The sequence below is a fragment of the Syzygium oleosum genome, unplaced genomic scaffold, assembly GCF_021117445.2.
Source record: "Syzygium oleosum isolate NSW1041296 unplaced genomic scaffold, Sole_v2.1 Sole_v2.24, whole genome shotgun sequence".
NCBI lineage: Eukaryota > Viridiplantae > Streptophyta > Magnoliopsida > Myrtales > Myrtaceae > Syzygium > Syzygium oleosum.
The window spans coordinates 774,604-793,953 of record NW_026607508.1 but is presented as its reverse complement, the minus strand read 5'-3'; the positions used below and the strand labels follow the sequence as shown (position 1 = coordinate 793,953).

General features: G+C 40.6%; 1 protein-coding gene across 2 annotated transcripts in view; it reads right to left on the bottom strand.

The window, feature by feature from the left end:
* The window catches only part of LOC115667269 (disease resistance protein Roq1-like), a 110,002-nt gene extending 91,887 nt beyond the window's left edge, over window positions 1–18,115 (bottom strand). Inside the window, exons 1-2 of one of the 2 annotated variants that reach the window (XM_056302546.1) lie at window positions 17,453–18,115; window positions 8,417–9,364 (exon numbers count right to left, since the gene is read on the bottom strand). In XM_056302546.1, the coding sequence (XP_056158521.1) occupies window positions 8,417–9,364; window positions 17,453–17,925 (1,421 nt within the window). In that variant the 5' untranslated portion in view covers window positions 17,926–18,115. The remainder of the gene's footprint in view (window positions 1–8,416; window positions 9,365–17,452) is intronic. The other variant, XM_056302545.1, reaches the window with a different exon arrangement.
* Between the last annotated feature and the right edge of the window lie 1,235 nt (window positions 18,116–19,350).

Below are 19,350 nucleotides of genomic sequence, written 5' to 3'. Positions count from 1 at the left end.
CATGCACTATTAACAATCCAAAATTTGGGCAAGGCATTGGGTGGCAAGGCTAAGTTGCCAGAAATGACGAAAGATGCTGATAAAGATGAGTAAATTGAGAGAGCAAGAAGTATAATACTATTGAATTTGTCAGATGAGGTATTAATAATGGTGGTCGAAGAGAAGGATGCTGCAGCATTGTGGGCAAAATTTTAGGTATTATGTGTAAAGAAGGGTTTGAATATCACTTATACACGTTGAAGAGGATGTTTCAAGTTTGTTATACTAAAAATACTTCCATCATATCCCATTTAGATGTGTTTAACAAACTCATGATGGACTTAAAAAACATTGAGACTCTAAATGATGAAAAATAAGGCATGATATTATTGGCTTCTCTACCAGAGTCATGACAATACTTTACTAATTCACCATTACAAGGGAATACTGCAATTACCTTAGAAGAGGTACAATCTGCCTTGTTCTCTAAGGAGTGGTAGGGAAAATTGCAAGATGAGTACCTAACACAAGAGGTGGCATGAGGACTTGTGATTCAAGGTAGAGATCAATATCAGAGTCCAAGAGCAGAGGTAAAAATAGATTGAAGTCTCACCATAAAAAGTCTAAGGGCTGTGTGATGTTCTTTGAATGTCACGAGGAGGGGCATATGAGGAGAGATTGCTTAAAGCTAAGAAACAGATATAGTAGGCAAAATACCACAAGTAGTGCAATGTGTCAATCGTTGCCGAGGAAAGCATCAATGATGCAAAGGCTGTCTTGAGTGTGACTGTCGACTTGTCAAGAGATGCATAGTGCTAGAATTGGGGCTGTTCTTATCAAATGATTCTTCATTGGAACTAGTTTACTACTTACCAGATTGCACATGGTGATAGAGTTCTGATGGGAAATAACTTAGCTTAAAAGATTGTCTGGATAAGGACAGTTCGGATTTGAATGCACGATGGAGTATTGCACATATTGACAGACATTAGGCATGTATCGGAGCTCAAGAATAACCGTATTTCTCTTGAAACACTCGATAACATCAAGTGTAAGTACATCACTAAAGGAGGAGTGCTAAAGATCTCTCGAGAAGCCATGATAGTGATGAGTGGGAAGAATGTGAATTCTCTGTATCATCTACTAGGAGAGACCATAATTAGAGCTCTTGCAGTTTCATTAGGTGAGTCAAACTCAAACTTGACTAAGTTATGGCATATGCCATTGGGGCACAAGAATGAGACAAGTATGGAAGAAGAAAAGCAGAAGTGCCAAAACTTGTGTACGGCGCTTACTTTAGTACCAAAAGTTTTCGATGGCTCACTTAAGTGCCAAATCGGAGGAAAAACGATTACTTAAGTGCCAACGACGAGAAATTCCGGCCAAATTAATATGTGGCATTTATAATTAAAATTTAAATTCGAGTTGGAATTTTTTTAAAAAAATCAGTTTATGTGGCGTTTCCATGTGTATATTTTGATTTTTAAATTTTTTTTTTAATTTTTTCCCTTCTTTTCTTTTTTTCTTTTCCGGCCATCTTCTTCTTCTCCAGCCATCTTCTTTTTCTTTCTTTTCTCATCGGCCGCCTAGCCTCGCCCAGACGAGGCCGCCGTTGCCCACCACAGGCGAGGCCCAGCCAACCGTCGCCTGGGCGAAGGCAGATGAGCCCCGGCAAGGGTTGGCCTCACCTAGGCACGAGCGAGCCCCGGTAAGGGCTCCCCTCGCCAGATTCGGTGAGGCCAGCCCTTGCTTGGGCCATGGCGGCCTCACCGGGCGTCGCCCGGGGGAAGACGATGCCCGGCGAGGGCTCCCCTCGCCAGATTCGGCGAGGCCGTCGTGGCCCGGGCGAGGGCTGGCCTCGTTGGATCTGGCAAGGCGAGCCCTCGCTGGGTCTTGCCCGCCCTCGCCTATGGCGGGCAATGGCGGCCTTGTTCGAGCAAGGCCAGGCGGCCAGCCACCAGCAACCGACCGGTAGATTAGAAAAGGAAAAAAAGAAAAGAAAGAAAAGGAAAAAAGAAAGAAAGAAATGGTAAAAAATTATTTAAAATAAAAAAAAGCTAACTGTATATGCTACTCAACCTCTAGCGAGCCACGTCAACTTCAGAAATTAATAAAAAAATGGCACGTTGGATTTCCGGCCAAACTGACCGAAGTTGGCACTTAAGTGATCGTTTTTAAAAAATTTTGGCACTGAAGTGATTCAAAAGAAACTTTTTACACTAAAGTGAGCGCCGTACACAAGTTTTGACACTTGTAGTATCCTTCTTCCAGACAAGTATGATCATACTGAGTGATACCGAGTTGCTCAAGGGTCAGAAAATAGGGAAGTTGGACTTGTATGAGCTATGCATTTTTAGCCAAGTTAAATTCACTATAGCCATGCATTCGACCAAGTAACCGATCGGTTACATTCATGTAGAAGTCTAGGGCCCATCTCTGATTTCTTCGAAAGGGGTGCCCAATATATGTTGGTATTCATCAATGATTATTTGAAAAATGTATGGATATACTTCCTAAAGCACAAATCTGAGGTGCTCGATTAGGTCAAGAAGTTTAAGGCACTTGTTGAGAAGGATTCAGTAAGCAAATTAGGTGCCTTAGGATCAATAATGACATGGAGTTCTCTAGTAAAGATTTTATCAATTTTACATGGGAGAAGGGGTTGTGGGACACAGCATAGTGTCCTGGACACCACAGCAAAATGGTATCATAGAATGAAATAATAGAACTTTGATTAAGTGAGCAGGGTGCATTTTTTCGCATGCAAGACTGGGCAAGGAATTTTAGGCCAAAGTAGTGAACATAGGCTATTGCTTGGTTATTCAATCTGCATCATCTGTTTTCGAGTGGAAAACTCATGAGGAAGTATGGCCATGGAATCCTATTGACTACTATGGACTAAGAGTATTCGGATGTCTTGCATATACTCATGTAAATGATGTTAAGCTTGAGTAAGGGCAAAGAAGTGCATATTTCTGGGTTATGCACATAGGGTGAAAGGTTACCAGCTATGGTGTAATGGTCCCGAGTCACCTGGTTTTCTAGTTGGCAAAGATGTGACATTAGACGCGACTACTATACTTCAATAGTCGAGTGCTGAGACACTACTGATCGAACAAATGAATCATGGCGTTAATTGTGAAATGGATCTTTAGGTGGAGAGTCCAGACAACTCAAAGGCAATAGAGGTTGAGACTACAGTTCCTAAAGTCGATGATACCGAACAACTAGTAAAGTCGCGACACAATATAGCCACAGGCAGACAGAGAAGGCAAATCATAGAAATTGCTTTTAAGGTGGAGACAGATGCACATTTATTTTATTTTGAGGCGATGGCTAGTGGTAAGTCATCGTAGTGGCTAGCGCCGATGAGTGAAGATATGAAGTCACTCCATTGGAATCAAACATGGGATTTGGTCAAAGTATCCAAAAGCTAGAAGATAGTTAGATGCAAATATGTCTAAAAACAAAAGGAGCTAGGGCATTCCTAGTGTTGGGTAGGGAGCTATATGGTGAGACTTGTTGTGAAAGAATATATGTAGTGGAAAGACATTTACCACAATAAGGTGTTCTCTCATATGGTAAGGCATACTTCTATTCAGGTATTACTTGCCTTAGTTGCTACACAAGATCTCGAGTTGGAGCAGCTAGATGTGAAAACAATCTTGCTTCACAGTGCATGGGAGGAGTGGATTTACGTGAGGCAACTAGAGAGATATGCTATTTCGGTAAGGAAAATCATGTTTGCTTATTAAAGAAAGTTTTGCATGGGCTAAAACAACCTCCTAAGTAATTGTATAAATGTTTTAATGTTTCCATGACTAGTTGGACTATTCAATAAGTCAATTGGATACTTGTGCTAACTTTAGGAAATTGGAGGATGGGTATTTAATTTATTTGTTATTATATGTTGATAACATATTGATAGTAGCTAAGGATATGTCTGATATTCATATGCTGAAGTGCTAGTTGAGTACTGAGTTTGAGATAAAAGATTTTAGGTACTACAAAGAAGATATTGGGTATGAAGATATTATGAGATAGGGCTACAACAGTTTTGCGTCTATATCAAATGAAATATATTGAGAAGATTGTGGCATGCAATCAGCGAAATTTGTGAGTATACCTTTAGCCAAGCACTTTAAACTCCTTGCAGACTAAGAAGGGGGAACAAATGTTCCATGTTCCTTATTCTAGTGAAGTAGGTAGTATTATGTATGCCATGGTAAGCATGAAGCTTGACATTTCATAAGTTGTGAGCATTGTTAGTTGTTACATAAAGCGTCCTGGTAAGAAACAATCAGAAGCTATGAAGTGGATCCTCATATACTTGAAGGGGACAATATATATTGGTATAATGTGTTGAAGGGACAGCAATGGTAGAGAGACTGCACGTTATGCCGGTGACTTGGATAAGTGCAGGTCCTTAGCTGGAGATGTGTTTAGACCAACAGGTGGTGCAGTGAGTTGGAAGGCATCCTTATAGAACCACATTGCCTTGTCTTTGATTGAGGCAAAGCACATGGCACTGACTTTTATAGCGAATGAGAGAATATGACTAAGGTTTATGCTATCGGCCTTTGGCTTGGAGCAGCAAAACATTGCTATACATTGTGATAACCAAGGTGCAAAATATCTAGCTTATAATCTAATTTATTACAAGCGAATGAAGTATATTGACATCAAGTATCATTTGATTCGAGATGTGTGGCGAAGGGCAAGGTTACTATGAAGAAGATCGCAACAACGAAGAATCCAGTAGACATGATGGCAAAGCTTGAGCTCAATTAGCCTTTGTAGAGAATAAGCGCCCATTGGGGCATTGGGAGAGCTACTATGATGGATGAGCAGTATGACTTGGCTACAAACGTCGAGACAAGGTAGAGAGTAATTAAATTATGTCTCAAGTTTGAGTATGTATACTGAAGCCGACTCAATTAGAGGATGTAGATCGATTCAGATTGGACGAGGCGTAAAAAGAAAGTCCTGGATGGACTTTGATTTGGTGTTTCCTTCTTCAGATGATAAATCTTGGATTATAAAATTTTTTTTGGATATATGAATCCAAGGTCAATTGATAGTGGTTTCTATTGGTAAAACATCCTTATGGTATTTTGAAGATTCCAAAACTATCCTTGGTCTACTATCTTTATGATAAGTGAAAATATTAATCTTAATGACGTATGCTTTCAGAAAAATTGTGATAATAGCACTGATCTTTGTGAGTTCCGTGAAGACTGATTACAAGAATGAGATCATGACAGGAGGAGAACAAGTCAAATCTAACGAGATGTTCATGAGGACTTTGAGATACCAATGTCGATCTGTCATCAATGTAAAGTCTTTGGAAGATGACATACTTAGGAGGATCATTGGATAATTGATTGCAAGTAGTTCCATAGGGCAACACCGACAGACTAGTGATAAGGGTGCATGCTATGATATGGTGATAAGAAGCAATGTATTGTGCTCTCAAGTCTTGAAAGGTGCTGCTCAACGAGTGCATTTGTGAATGATTGTTATATGGGTAGCATATAGCTGTTAACAGGTTGAGAATTCGCAAGCGGAGAACAAGAGATAAGTTAGAGCACCATTGACTATTTCAGTCACACAGTGAGAGGTACAATTAATGTAACAACACTTGCAGACTCCATTTTAATCTTGCTATCATCCAGAGGAAAGGATTGTATGGGCGATCCAAACCTTAGCGATAGCTCTAACTCTTATGATTTTACATTTTAGATATTATTTGTAAGATTTCAATAACATATAGGTACACAATATAAAAAAATTCACAAGTAAGATTGTGTTAGACAATTATTAAAAAAATTAGAATTTAAAAATCCCAAATCAATTCGCAAATTTACTCCAAATTATTTTCGTTTCACAAAAATCCTAAAGTGGTACCACTATTACACAGTTACCCCAAATTAATTTTCCTCTAACAAAAGCGATCCCAAATTGGTACTTCTGATCCAAATCAACCCTCCATTAGTAGACGAAAATTGATTTGGGATAAAACGGCAAAAGGACACTATAAGTGCCATAACTTGTGTACGGAGATCACTTTGGTGCCATAACTTTTTTTCGGATCACTTTGGTGCCAAGTCGGAGGAAAAACGATCACTTAAGTGTCATAAGTTTTTTTTGGACCACTTCAGTGCTAAAATTTTTGAAAAACGATCACTTAAGTGCTAAAATTTTTTAAAAACGATCATTTAAGTGCTAAATTTTTTGAAAAACGATCACTTAAGTGTCAATCTCCGGCGAGCCACGTCAGCTTCAGAAATTAATAAAAAAAATGCCACGTCGGATTTCCGGCGAAAAATTGTGTACGGCACCGGAGTTGGCACTTAAGTGATCGTTTTTCAAAAATTTTAGTACTTAAGTGATCGTTTTTCAAAAATTTTAGCACTAAAGTGATAAAAAAAAAACTTATGGCACCAAAGTGAGCGCCGTACACAAGTTATGGCACTTGTAGTGTTCTTTTGCCGGGATAAAACTATGCCGTGCGTCATGCATGTGGCAATCACAAAATTCAAGTGAAGTATCACGTGGTGAGCATGCAAATATGGGCCGCATGACAAAACTATGCCTCGCGTCATGCCATGTGACAATCATAAAAGCATGGTGGAGTGCCACGTGGCGAAGACGGATGTTGGCCACATGACAAAACTATTCCTCGTGTCATCTCATGTGGCAATCACCAAAGTAAAGTGAAGAAGACACCGCTAGTTCTGGCTTTAACTATCACAATATAATTGGGTAAAAAATAATAGATCTTACTTTTTTTTAAGTCATGCAAAGACAATGAAGCCAACTTTGAAAAACATTCAGAAGAAAATAAAAATTTCACATATCCAATTCGAAATCTGGCTCTGACTTTCTATCAAGAAACTAGTGGTATGTTCCCACTGGATCACTTATATTCATTTAGTTGTGCACACATTACTGGCAAAGTTCCTAATAAATACTCTATTATGTCCACTTAGAAGTGCTACTCCTTAAGAAATGATTTAAGCAATTAACAATGCCTTGTTTTACAGAAAGGTGCATTCAAACCTTTGATTGAGCTAATCTTATTGATGCTGGACAAATCCCCGCTGTTTAGGTATGTGCATTGAGTAAGGTTCTATCGCTTGATGACTACGTGGCCTACCCCTCAACCATCTACTCCTTGAGTGTTTTTACTTCTATATACATGTTAATTGTCCATTCGTCATATTTTTGTTTCTCCTTTGCTCAATCACTGTACAATTTTCCTATAAAATAAAAAAGTTTACAACTGACAACAAATTGCAATTTGAATATCTTCACTAGTAGATTTGATCTAATTTTGAAATATATCTATGTCGAAAGTTAGAGATATTAGGTTTAGAAAGTATGTAGACTTTATCTATACTATTATATAAGGTAAAGATGATCTCCTACTTTAAAAGATTTCAATCTTTTTTTTTTATATTCCTTCCATCAATTATGCTCAATTACTTATTTTATAGATATTATACCACGGGCAGATACATGAAATTGATTATTTATTTTTTATCTCTCACATATTTCAGTATTAAAATTTGAATTTTTAAATGATGCAATGACCTTCATAAATAAATTTCAAATCTTGAAATATCTTTCTCTTTCCACGTATATGTAGAAAACTTCTTTGTATTGTATATTTTATAAAAATGTTTCCATTGAGTATTTCTAATAAAGTTGTTCGCTTAATTTTTCAAATGCCAATTTTGCTGCACGCAAAAATATTTCTAACCCAAGAAGTTAGGATCCTTTTGAAAGAAAATAGAGAAGTGGTTTCTGAAACATAGGAACACCACTTCCTTTAGTGTACAAGTGTATATAACACGCATATGCACATACAAATGAAGTGGATAATAAAAAGGTCTATCTAGATAAATGCGCACCTTAAATTGTTTTACCACTCTTGTGATATTGCCTTCACTCATATAAAGTCCCACTAATTTCTTTGGACCAGAGGAAAATTCTGGAATCTTGCGAGCACATCCAGGCCATTCAAACCATCTAAGCTCATTAGGAAGACATATAGGACTGTGGAAAGAATCATGCACGTTGCGCAAGATGAGCAATCTTAGCCTTCTCATTTTTGTAAAAGCATCAGGATTGATACACATCTCTGTCGACTTTGGTAGCTCCAACACTATAGCTTTTACAACACAATCTCCCTGTATATTCAAGACTATTTAGGCTATTCATATTAGTAAAGAGAGTAAAAGATTAGGAGCAAAATTTTGATGGTATTTGCAATCTTACCTCCTTGCTTGATAGAACATCAAAAGCATCGCTATACTGCCATAGTCTACTGCGTTTCTCGGGATTATCTCGACATTCTTGGTTCACTATTTCCATACCCATGAATTGAATCAAGTCATGCATTTCTATTCTGGAACCATTTCTTATCAAGGACCTCTCAATGAGAATTTCTAATCCTATTGTTGCCTCAAGATTGCAACTATCGAGAACTTTCTTTACATATGCACAACTCTTCCCCTTAAAAAAGTAGGCAATGTATAGAAAAATCTCCTTCTCATTTTCCTCTAGTCCATCATAACTTATTTTAAGCACATCATTGATTTCATTGTTAGGAACTCTAGAAAGTTTCTTTAGTGTACTTTCCCATTCATGTTCTCTTCTACCACATAAGAAGGAACCTAGCACCTCAAGTGCTAAAGGAAGGCCATTAGCATGATACAAAACACTCTTCACTAGATTTGTCCTGATTTTGAATATTTGCTGTGTTAGAAAAGCATGCTGACTAAGCAACTCTTGAGCTTCACTGTCATCCAATGCTTGAACTTCATACACATGATCTTGATCTATCCGATGACAAGTTAGCAAATGTTTATCTCTTGTAGTAATGATTATCCTACTCCCGTTACCAAACCACTCGTCTCCTGCCAAAGTATTCAACTGGTGCAAGTCATCCACATCATCAAGGATGAGGAGAACTTTTTTGTGACCAAGTCTGTGTTGTATCAGATGAATACCTCCATCGACATTGGACACTTTTAATCTTTGTTGCGGTAACAGTACATCATTTAGTAATATTTCTTGCAAAGTAACCAAACCCCCGCTACCTTTTGAAGTTTCTCGAACATTTGCCAGAAAACATGAACCCTCAAATTGTCTGAACATAGCATTGTAAAGAGCTTTTGCTAAACTTGTCTTCCCTATACCTCCTTGTCCCCATAATCCCACCATGAGAACACCATCATTAGACTCAAGATTTAATATCGATTTCAGCTTAACAACCCGAGAATCTATCCCAACAGGATAGTTAGCAACATGCAAAGGTGTTCGAGCTTGGTAAGTGGAGATCTTCTCCACAATGTCTTGTATAAGCTCCGACTCATCTCTGACAAGAATGTAAAAAGAAGTTGTAGCATCATTTTAGGGATTTGAATAAGCAAATAACGAGCAATCACTAGCTAACAGTGAGAGAGGAGTGCATCATATTTTCAGATTATCAAAGCTCCACACCAATCAAAATATGTTCAAGGTTTTAACTTTTATTTATCCAAGTGATTCATGTTCTCTTTTTTATACATGACGATTTACTTATTTTTCTTTTTCACTGTTATATGTGATTTTTTTATGCGCTTAATTAAAAAGCGTTATTGTCACGCCTCGAACACCAACGAACCCGCAACATCTCTCTGAGGTCGTCAAGCATGCGATATCACAGGACTTGTCGCCGACCCAAAAGAACCTCAAACTTTGAACTCAAGTAGAAGCAAATTCGAACTCTCCATACATCATACAAATCAACACGATAGTCAGGAAAACACTTCACATAAAACCAGCAAGTCACTTACAAGAACTCATGATGTTAACCCTAGGAAGTCGACACAATTACAAGTCTCGCACGAAGCCACTTCCTAACGAGGCCACATATACAAAAGGGAGGTTAACTTAAACTCCTCTACAAGAGGGCACCCAACAAGGGATAAAACATCAAATGCCCAATATCACCCCCGGTCTTCGAACCGCATGTGATGACTATTCGTCACTCCAAGCTTGAAAATGTTTAACAACGGGAAATGTGATAAATCTCAAAAAGTAACTACCTAAGCCTCGCTTAGGCTAACACGTACCTTCGGACAATTTTAAACAAACAATTCTATCGATCAATGTGCCATGAACAATCACAGACGCCCTTACCTCGCCCTGGCACATGCATAAGCCCTGCACATTAAAATCTCGCCATAACATGGCTGAATGGTCATCAAACATATACAACGCAATTCAAGGCATAATCATGCATAACACGGTTAATAATCCTTCAGACGTGGTCAACATTAAACTCAATCATGGCATTCTCCACTACATAACACACATTTAAAGATGTCCAGATTATTAATGACCCACATAACACACATTAGGTCCACGGCACAGCCCACGTAAAACATATCAGGTTGGCGATCTTCCGGCGTAACTAGGCATCTTCCCGCTACGTCGGCGAAGGCAATGTCCCGCGTTAAACGCATCAAGACGACATTCCATGAGGAGCATCAATCAAGCCTCTACCGCGATTGGCATCCGGGCCCCTATCGGGCATCCGATAAATCGAGCATCATCTCGCGTAAAACGCATCAAGACGGGTTAAATCTCCGCGTAAGACTCTTCGGGGCATTATATGATCACACAAGCATCAAAGCACTCAAATCAATTCTCATCTTTTCGATTAGCCGTATATCACTAACTCCGTACTCATCCAACAAAATGTCACGATAACACCAAATAGTCCCCGAGAGAGAGAGAAAACCGGACTTGCACAGAATCGGGTTATTCTGAGCAGTTGCACAGCAACCAAAATCCTTTTGAAATAAATAGTAATTCAATTCAGAAAATTCTGAATTTTCGATATATCATATAAAACATCTTGATAAATATTTTCCATGAAGAACACGAAACCTAGTTCCGACTGTAAACACCTTTGTTTGTCACTCGAAGCCAGACAAAATTCAACTCGGTCGGACAGGCCGCCCGACCATTAAAATACATATCATTCAGTACCCAAATCACTTTGAAAAGCTCTGAAATTTTTATAAGTCATAGAAAAAAGCGTTCTTAATAATTTTCGTGAAGTGAGTTTGTTGAAAAGAGGCTTGGAAAAATTTATGAAAAATCGGAAAGACAAGAAGGTCGGGTGAACAGTAATTCCGGCAGTTTTGAGACTGTCCAAAAATGGACTTTTGAATGACCCTAAATGATCTCCAAAAATTCCAAATTTAATTTATGTTATACTTCAAGATGTTGGAAAAAATTTCCATGAAGAAAACTTCCTCAAATTCGGCCCACACAAGTCTCCAAAAAAATAACAAAATACAGAGATACCACAACAATCAAACCGAGAATCAGCCAACTAATAACCATCAAGCAAGTGTACTTATCCAGCCACTAAACCAACTATCCACAGCCTCTAATCCACCTCTAAACATGTTCATTAGTAACTCATTATCCTAACCAAGGCTTAGAGAGCACTTACTATGAGTCCTAAGCAAAAAATCAAGCTGAGATGCAGCAAGAAGCCTCAGCCAAAGCAACAGCAGGGCGAACGGCGGACAGGCGAGATGAAGAGACGGCTGGGGGTGGCTGTTCTGTGGTGAGGTGGAGTGGTGCTCGGCGTGGCTGTTTCCGGCAGGAAATGGTCTGGTCGGCGGTGGCAGCAATAAGAAGCAGAACAAAGAAGCAGAAAGGAAGAAGAAGAGTAGCAGCAGTAGCGAAGGGGCAGCGGTCAAAGAAGAAGAGGAAAAGAAGAAGAGAAAGAAGGGGAGGAAGTCAGCAAAGCAGAAGCAACAAACGTGGAGTTCATCATGTGGAGTGGGTGGAAGAAGTTAAAGGCGTGGGTAGCAACAGTAGTGAAGTAGAAGCAGCAGAAACAAAAGCAGAAACAGAAGCAACAACAGAAGCAGTATGGGGGGTGTCAGCAGCACGTGGGGGAAGGAAGAAGTCAGCGGCAGCCAGAGCAAGGGGTCAGCAGTCAGCAAAGCAGAAAAAAGCAGCAGCAGAAACAAAGCAGACGAAGAAGCAGCAACGTGGGGGAAGGAAGAAGTCAGCGGAAAAAGGAGTCAACATATGGGGTGCAGCGGTGACGTAGGGGAGGAGTGAGAGAGGAGAGAGAGGAGAGGGGAGGCTGATTATCCACAAAATATTTTGTCCACAATTTCCCCTTTTTCGAAATTTCGATCGACCTTACGATTAACCACGTTTAATGAGAGGACGTCCGACAAATTTAGTCGTGGAAATCTTGAAACTTCGATACCCAATTCAGATTTTAATTAATAGCCAAATTCAATCGAACACGAATTTAGTGCATCTCGAACTAACGGACGACTTTTAGAAATTATGCGTATTGACTCATGGCCAATTCGATATTGAGCCACATCTAAGTTTACTCGAGCCATGACGACCTTGGTGGTCATGTAATTGCGAGGGTTAATCACTAGTTCCGAATAACGCGATCGTTCGAATTAGGTTTAGGACCGTTCGAAATTCATACAATGGCCAAACGAAATCACCCGTGATCCAATTGTATAACATTAACGAATTGTTTCATAACCATCCTTGGATCGACTTTTAATGGCCCAAAATATCCCATCGTCAATCCTTATGGTCGAAGTGTCAATCCATGGCCAAATTCTTAGGTCCACGTACTTGATTCCTAGCAAGCCATTCCCTGACGGTTAGTTTACTCAAGAGTGATCAATTTCAAGCGAGATTTAACTGAAAGCGAATTGAAGAAATATTTCATAAATCCCGAAAATGGGTCGAAATTCAAAATGTTATAGCTATTTAGGACTTTAAAACGGTGATTATGATTTTGATTTCCAAACTATTAAATACCCTGAAGCACGATGGTGTTGCCTTACTGGGCTGGCCTGTAAACACTAATCTTCCTGAATCAAGCATTGCAAACTTTTTTATTCCTTTCAAAGAAATGGGGTAAGTGCAATAACACTACTTAACATTTTGTTGATTGGTCGATCAAGTTTTAATTATTTATCCTGCTCAAATGAATCAGTAAATGTGACATCCCGAATTTTGGCCCATTTTTGGGATTTATAAAACGCGTAATTTGTCAGTGTGCTTATAGTAAAATCTCGCCCGGGAACTGATCACTCCCGGTTATCATTTTAAATTAGAGATTTCGCTAGAATCGCACTCGATCAAATTTGGCCGTTATTTGGACCCCGAACTTGGCAGTCGATTTCCGGGAGTTTCGGGACGAAATAAATTGGACGGTATCGATATGGTCGGGGTCAACGTTGAGATTGTCAGGAATGATGGAAAAATGAGAGTTTTTGACCACGTGCGAATTTGGACTGGTAGACCTCCCTCGTTATGATTTGGTCTAATTAATTTGGCCTTTGTCCCTTTTTATGTGCGAGGCTTATTTTGGACCCGTAGACCACTTTCGATTTTGAATTTGGGCCATCGGATCGCATTTATTATATGAATGAAATTTATTTATTTTTGTTTTTCTCTCTCTCTCTCTCTCTCTCTCTCTCCTCTGCCGCGCATGTCCTCTCCGCGCACGTCTCCCCCTGCCCACGTCCCCTCAGCTCACCCACTCCCACCTGCTCTCTCTCTCTTCTTTTCTTTTCTTTCTTTCTTTTTCCTTTCTTCCTCTGTTCTTCTTCTTCTTCCTCCTTCTTCGCCCGCTTTGGTTCTACTCCGTTACGCCTGGGTCGCCGTCCATTGCTCGGCCGCCCTCCGCCTCCGCCCGACGCTACTCCGCCAGACGCCGCCACCAGCAAGCCCGACCACCGTCGCGTTGACCACCAGCCGCCGCCCCGACCGTTCCCTTTCTCTCCCTCACGCGCGCGTGACAGCAAGCCGTCGCCGCTGCCCTCCGCCTCGGCTTTGGCGTGCCGCGCCGTCGCCGGCCAGCTCGGCCGTGCGTCGCGCCGACCGTGGGCCGCCGTTCCCCTCTCCTCAGCCGGCAGCCCTTCCACCCACAGCCATCACTCCCCCTCTCTTTCTCTTGTTTGGCCGTGGGGAGCACCTCACCGGAGGAGCCGCCGCCGCCGCCGGAGCCGTCGCCGGGAACCACCATCCCACGCCTCACCAGCCTCACCAGTCCGTCCTCTATCTCTCCCGATCGCCGCGACCAGCCACCCCTCCGCCTAGACTCGCGTCGTTCGCCGGAACCGCCGCTGCCGTTACTGTTCCAGCGAGGCGTTGCCGCTGTCCAGCCGCCATTGCCGCGTGTTCGGCTCGGTTTGAAGCTTAGGACACCCGGTGAGTTTGACCCTAAACCCTAATTAGGATAATTTGCATTTCTAAATGGGTTTTAGGGGTTAATTAGGGTATTTTAGGGGTTAAATGATGGAGGCTGTTAGGGGCTGTTATCGTGGCTGTTTTGGTGGTGAATCGTGATGATTTAATTGAGATTTAGAGGCCCGTATTGTGCTGTGAGTCGGCTGGGCATAGGCGCCTTAATTTGGGCGAGAATGTGAATTTGGCGGGTGCAAATTGAGGACCGAGTGGAGGCCGCTAGGGGCTGATTTTTGTGGCCCGTTTGGTGACCGAGAATGATGATTTAATTGAGGTTTAGTGGACTATAGTGTGCTGTGATGTGGCGAGGCATAGGTGCCGTGATTTGGACGGAATTGTGGATTTAGCGGGTGAAATTGGGAGACCGAATGGAGGCTGTCTTGGTGGCTATTTTACGGGCTTAGTGTGACAATTTAGTTGAGATTTAGTGACCCGCGAGGTGCCGTGAGATGGCTGGACAGATTGGTTCGGAGCGATCCAAGTTTGGAGTAAGTTCGGGTTTAAATGTGGATTATAGTGCGCGTCTTATCTAGCTTTGTGGTGGCTGATCAGAATGATGGTTTGGGGAGTTTAATGGGGCATTTTGAAGATATTTATTGGCCTAGACATTGCGGTATAGTGGCTGGCCACGACAGGATTTGATTTAGGCGAGGCGTGATCAATTTGAAGTTTAATTGTGCAATTACCGGGAATGATCGCATTGATCAATTGACTGGCTAAATGAGCCTTGTTGTGATTGATTTTAGGATGCCATGTTGCTTGTTTAGCGGGACTAAGAATGGAATAGCTTGGCGGGCCTCGAATGCGAGGGTTCTTGTTATCCCGGTTGTGTGGATTGTGCAAGGATTGTGTGTCAAGTTGATGTCATGGCTGATTTGAATTGATTGTCTGATTGAGCATGTTGATTTATGAAATTGAATATGCGTGTTGCAAATGCGCATGATTGCATCGTGATTTGAGTAAGTGGTGCGGTGCAAGTGAATGCCCATATGTGAACGTTATAGCCATGAGTTTGCATCACGAGCATTGGCACGGCATGTGCATTTACAAGTGTGCTCGAGTGACATGTGCATTGTGATCACCTAAAATGCCCTGATGCGTTTAACGCGGGGTTCAGATGAAAATTGGTGCTTGTGAATGTGTGATCATAATAAACCCTGATGCGTTTTACGCGGGGTAGTGAACCCGTCCTGAGGCGTTTAACGCGGGACGATGCCCGGATTGCCGGAAGACGGCCAACCTGATGCGTTTACGCGGGTTCGGTCCGTATATGGAGATCGGTGTTGCGCCTGATGCGTTTACGCGGGCTAGAGACACTGGGCCTGATGCGTTTACGCGGGCCAGGAAGTGTTGGATAGTGATGGACCTGATGCGTTTTACGCGGGTCGGACCTGATGCGTTTAACGCGGGTCGGAGGAGAAATTGATAAATGGCAAGTATGCTAGAGTGCAAGCGTGCGAAAATGCATTGATGAGGCGTGAGCACGCGTATGAGCAGGAGCATAAGCATGACATGCGTTGTGACCAAATGATGTGTACATGTGCTGCGACTAGATCCTATGTTTTATGCTTGAATTGTAAGTGCCTAACCTGTAAGGCAAGGTGAGTGTTGGATTTGGGCCCGAGGGCCTAAGTCAATTATGATTTGCTTGGAGTGTTGATTTAGTACTCGTCAGGAGGTGCACTTTAGCCTAATTTAGGTTTAGGGAATTACTCGCTGAGATTTATTCTCACTGTTGTTGAAAACCAATTTTTCAGACCCCCGGCCCTGAGGATGGCAGGCGTATTGAAACGTTTTGGGAGGAGCCCCGGCTAGATATAGTGTTTGATCGCCGAGCCACGTACCCGCTTTTGATTTTTGAGTGTGGGCTGTATATGAATATTGTATATGTTTCCCGATGTCAAAGCAAGGGTATATTTATCCGTGCTGGTTGTTGTATGGCTATCCTTGGTCAGGTGTATTTTAATGTACGGGTGGTTTTAATTACTTCCGCATGTGCTTTAAATCTCTGTGTTGGGTGTTGGGTCGGCGACGCGTCCTGGGACGTCGCACACGAATCGACCTTGGCGAGGGATGTGGCGCGCCGAGGAGTGCGGGGCGTGACAGTAAATTTTTCAGCCGATAAAGTCCCAGTGTCAATTTTCTATTATTGGAAAAGCCACGTGTCTATTCTATGGATAGCCATGTGTGATTTTTCGAACTTTGCAGTGCCACTTGTAACGAGTTTGGGACTTGGTTGACAAAAATAAAAAATCTATAGAACTCAATTTACCAAAATGAAACGCGAAGACCTCAATAGCCCACTTCGAAGAGGGCAACAAGGATCCAAAAGAAAGAGCTATAGACCTTACCCGAATGAAACAGGGCTTACCAAAGGCTAAAAGCAGAATTCTATTATTCGATGCCCAAAGATAGGTTTCTTTTCATGCTGGTGAATTATGATAAATATTGGCAAGTGTCAAAAAAATGTCGGAAAAAAAAAGATCGACGATTTTTTCTTTCACATTACTTATTAATAACCTACCAACAGTCTTATGAAATCACCAACAACTTTTTATAAATTGCACATTACCCATTTCGTACTAACTTACCAAATTTGATTTGCATAACTTACGGCCCCAAATTTACTAACTTTGATTTGAAATTACTAACACAAATTAGAGTGACTTACCATCTTTGATAATATTAAATAATTACCTATTAGTTTTGAATTACCAACTCTTGCTGCAGTTACTTATCAATATTCACTTGTTCTTTTAATTTGCCAACGTTTCTATTAGGTTAACAGCTCTTATTTGAGTTACTTACAAACTCATTTTTGAAATTGTCAACCTTAATTAGAGTGATTGACCAATTTTTCTTCGATTTTGTTACCAACTAGTTTTAAGTTAACAATTCTCATTTGAGTTACTTGCCAATTTTATTTTTCTTATCTTTTGCCAAATTTTATTTATCTTTCTTAACTACACTTAGACTCACCATGAAATTTCTAACTAAGCGACCTAAGAATTTTCAGGAATCATAAGATGAAGCATCTATACATATACTTACAAGCATGTGTGCGTCAATTTATTTATTTATCTTTATTTTTTGAAAAACAATATGTATACTTGCTTGTAAAGATTACTTTTCTTATAGAAAATATGGACTCCACTCTACTTACCCATCATTCAAATGCCACCCGGACAATTTGCCAGCATCGGAAAGAGCTTTCTTCCATCTTTTCACTTTCTCCGAATCCTTTCCGAACTTGGACTCGTGCTTAGCCAGAGCTCTCCGATAACTCTTTTTGCCCCCTCTCACTTCTCTTGGGTCCACTTTATAAAACACTGGTAGAACGGCGAGGTTCTTTTGCTCCTTGCATTCCATAATCTTTGCCACCTCTTCCAAGCACCACCATGAGGAAGCATAGTCCTTGGAGAAAATGATGATTGCGATGCATGATTCTTCGATGGCCTTCATAAGCGCCGCCGATATTTGGTCTCCTTTTCTCAATTCCTCGCTATCACGAAAAGTGTATATTCCATTCTGATCTAAAGCTTTGTAGAGATGCCCAAGGAAGTTCTTACGCACGTCCGCACCACTAAAACTCAAGAAGACGTCATAAATCTTTTCAGGTTTCGATGAAGAAGCCATTTGGACGATGGAGTTCAACAATCAGAAACGACTATTGGCCGAAAATTTGAAACTGTGTTTTCAGGTAGTTCATCCACTACTTGATTGTCTTGTTGATTTTTTCTCATGCTAGAGGTGAGAGATGCATGACTTTCTTTCGGGTAGGGTGAACAAAGAATAATATTAGAAATTTGGAAAATGAAGACCGCGTACGACCTTTGTGGGGTGGTGGACTCTTGTGATCTGGTCACAGGCTCACTAATCAGAAAAACTTTGCTGGCTTCCTCGAAATGGAAATGGCCTCTTTGTTGGAGGATTTTTCTTTCATATATTAAAATCTGCGAGGGATTTGCAGTCTTCAAAATCGAAGCAGTATGTATTCCCGATGAGCCCCTGCACCTGTTGTTATTGGTGACTTTGAAGTCTTCTAAAAAAGCCAAACTGTTGAACACGCTATAAGATTCTCTTCAAAGATAATGACGGAACTATAAAGTTCCAATATTTTACTCTAACGACATATGGAGGATTTTCTTCAGTAAAAATAGAATACAGTGGATAATTCTTTCGGTTTCTTAACATTTTTTTCCTTTGAACTGAATTTATGCAATCCTTAATTATTGGATGCATTTGATTTTTAACTCACACGGATTCACTTTGATTCAAAGTCTACAATCGAATCTTAAGACGGCTTTCTTGCGATATTAGAAAATAGAAAACTAAATAACAGCATAAATATCTTCGGGAATTTGAAATAACTTACTTATCTAAAAAAAATCTCCAAAAATATGAACTGATACAGTTGGACGGCTAAATATATGTGTTGGCAATTGTGATGTTTTCCTGCTAGAAAAAAATGGTGATGATGTTGGGTTCTACTCACTACCTCCGTAACATTCTTGACTTGACTGACTTTGTTTTATTGGTTAACATGGACTTTTCAATAGACAACCCCAAGTCTCAATATTCAAAGTCTCTCTCCTTTGCCATTATTACATGTACATCTTATCCTTGTTGATCCTCCACCACATACCAAGCCCCAAATTTTCATTGCTCACAGGCTGAGAGGGACATGATTTTTCCTCTCAATTCATCACTAGTATATCTCGTGTCATTGGTCTTTCTTGTTGTGCTACTAGGGACATGTAATGCCTAGAATGAACAACCCAATTTTGCTTCTCTTGCGGCGAAGTTCACAAGACAAGCTATTCCTTTTGATTGAAGAGTGACCCGAAAGACTATGGTGATTCCACAAGCTAACGTGTGAGAAAAATCCTAAATACATCGTCAAATCCATCTATAGAAATAATGACAATTTCAATTATGACGATGTCCTTGTGTTTGATGTGGGATTGCAAAAGGGTAAGTGCTCGTTCCTCCTTAGTTATTCATCGATGAACTTTAACTTCAGTTATTAGGGTTACCATGTTTTTGGTAAAACAATGATTT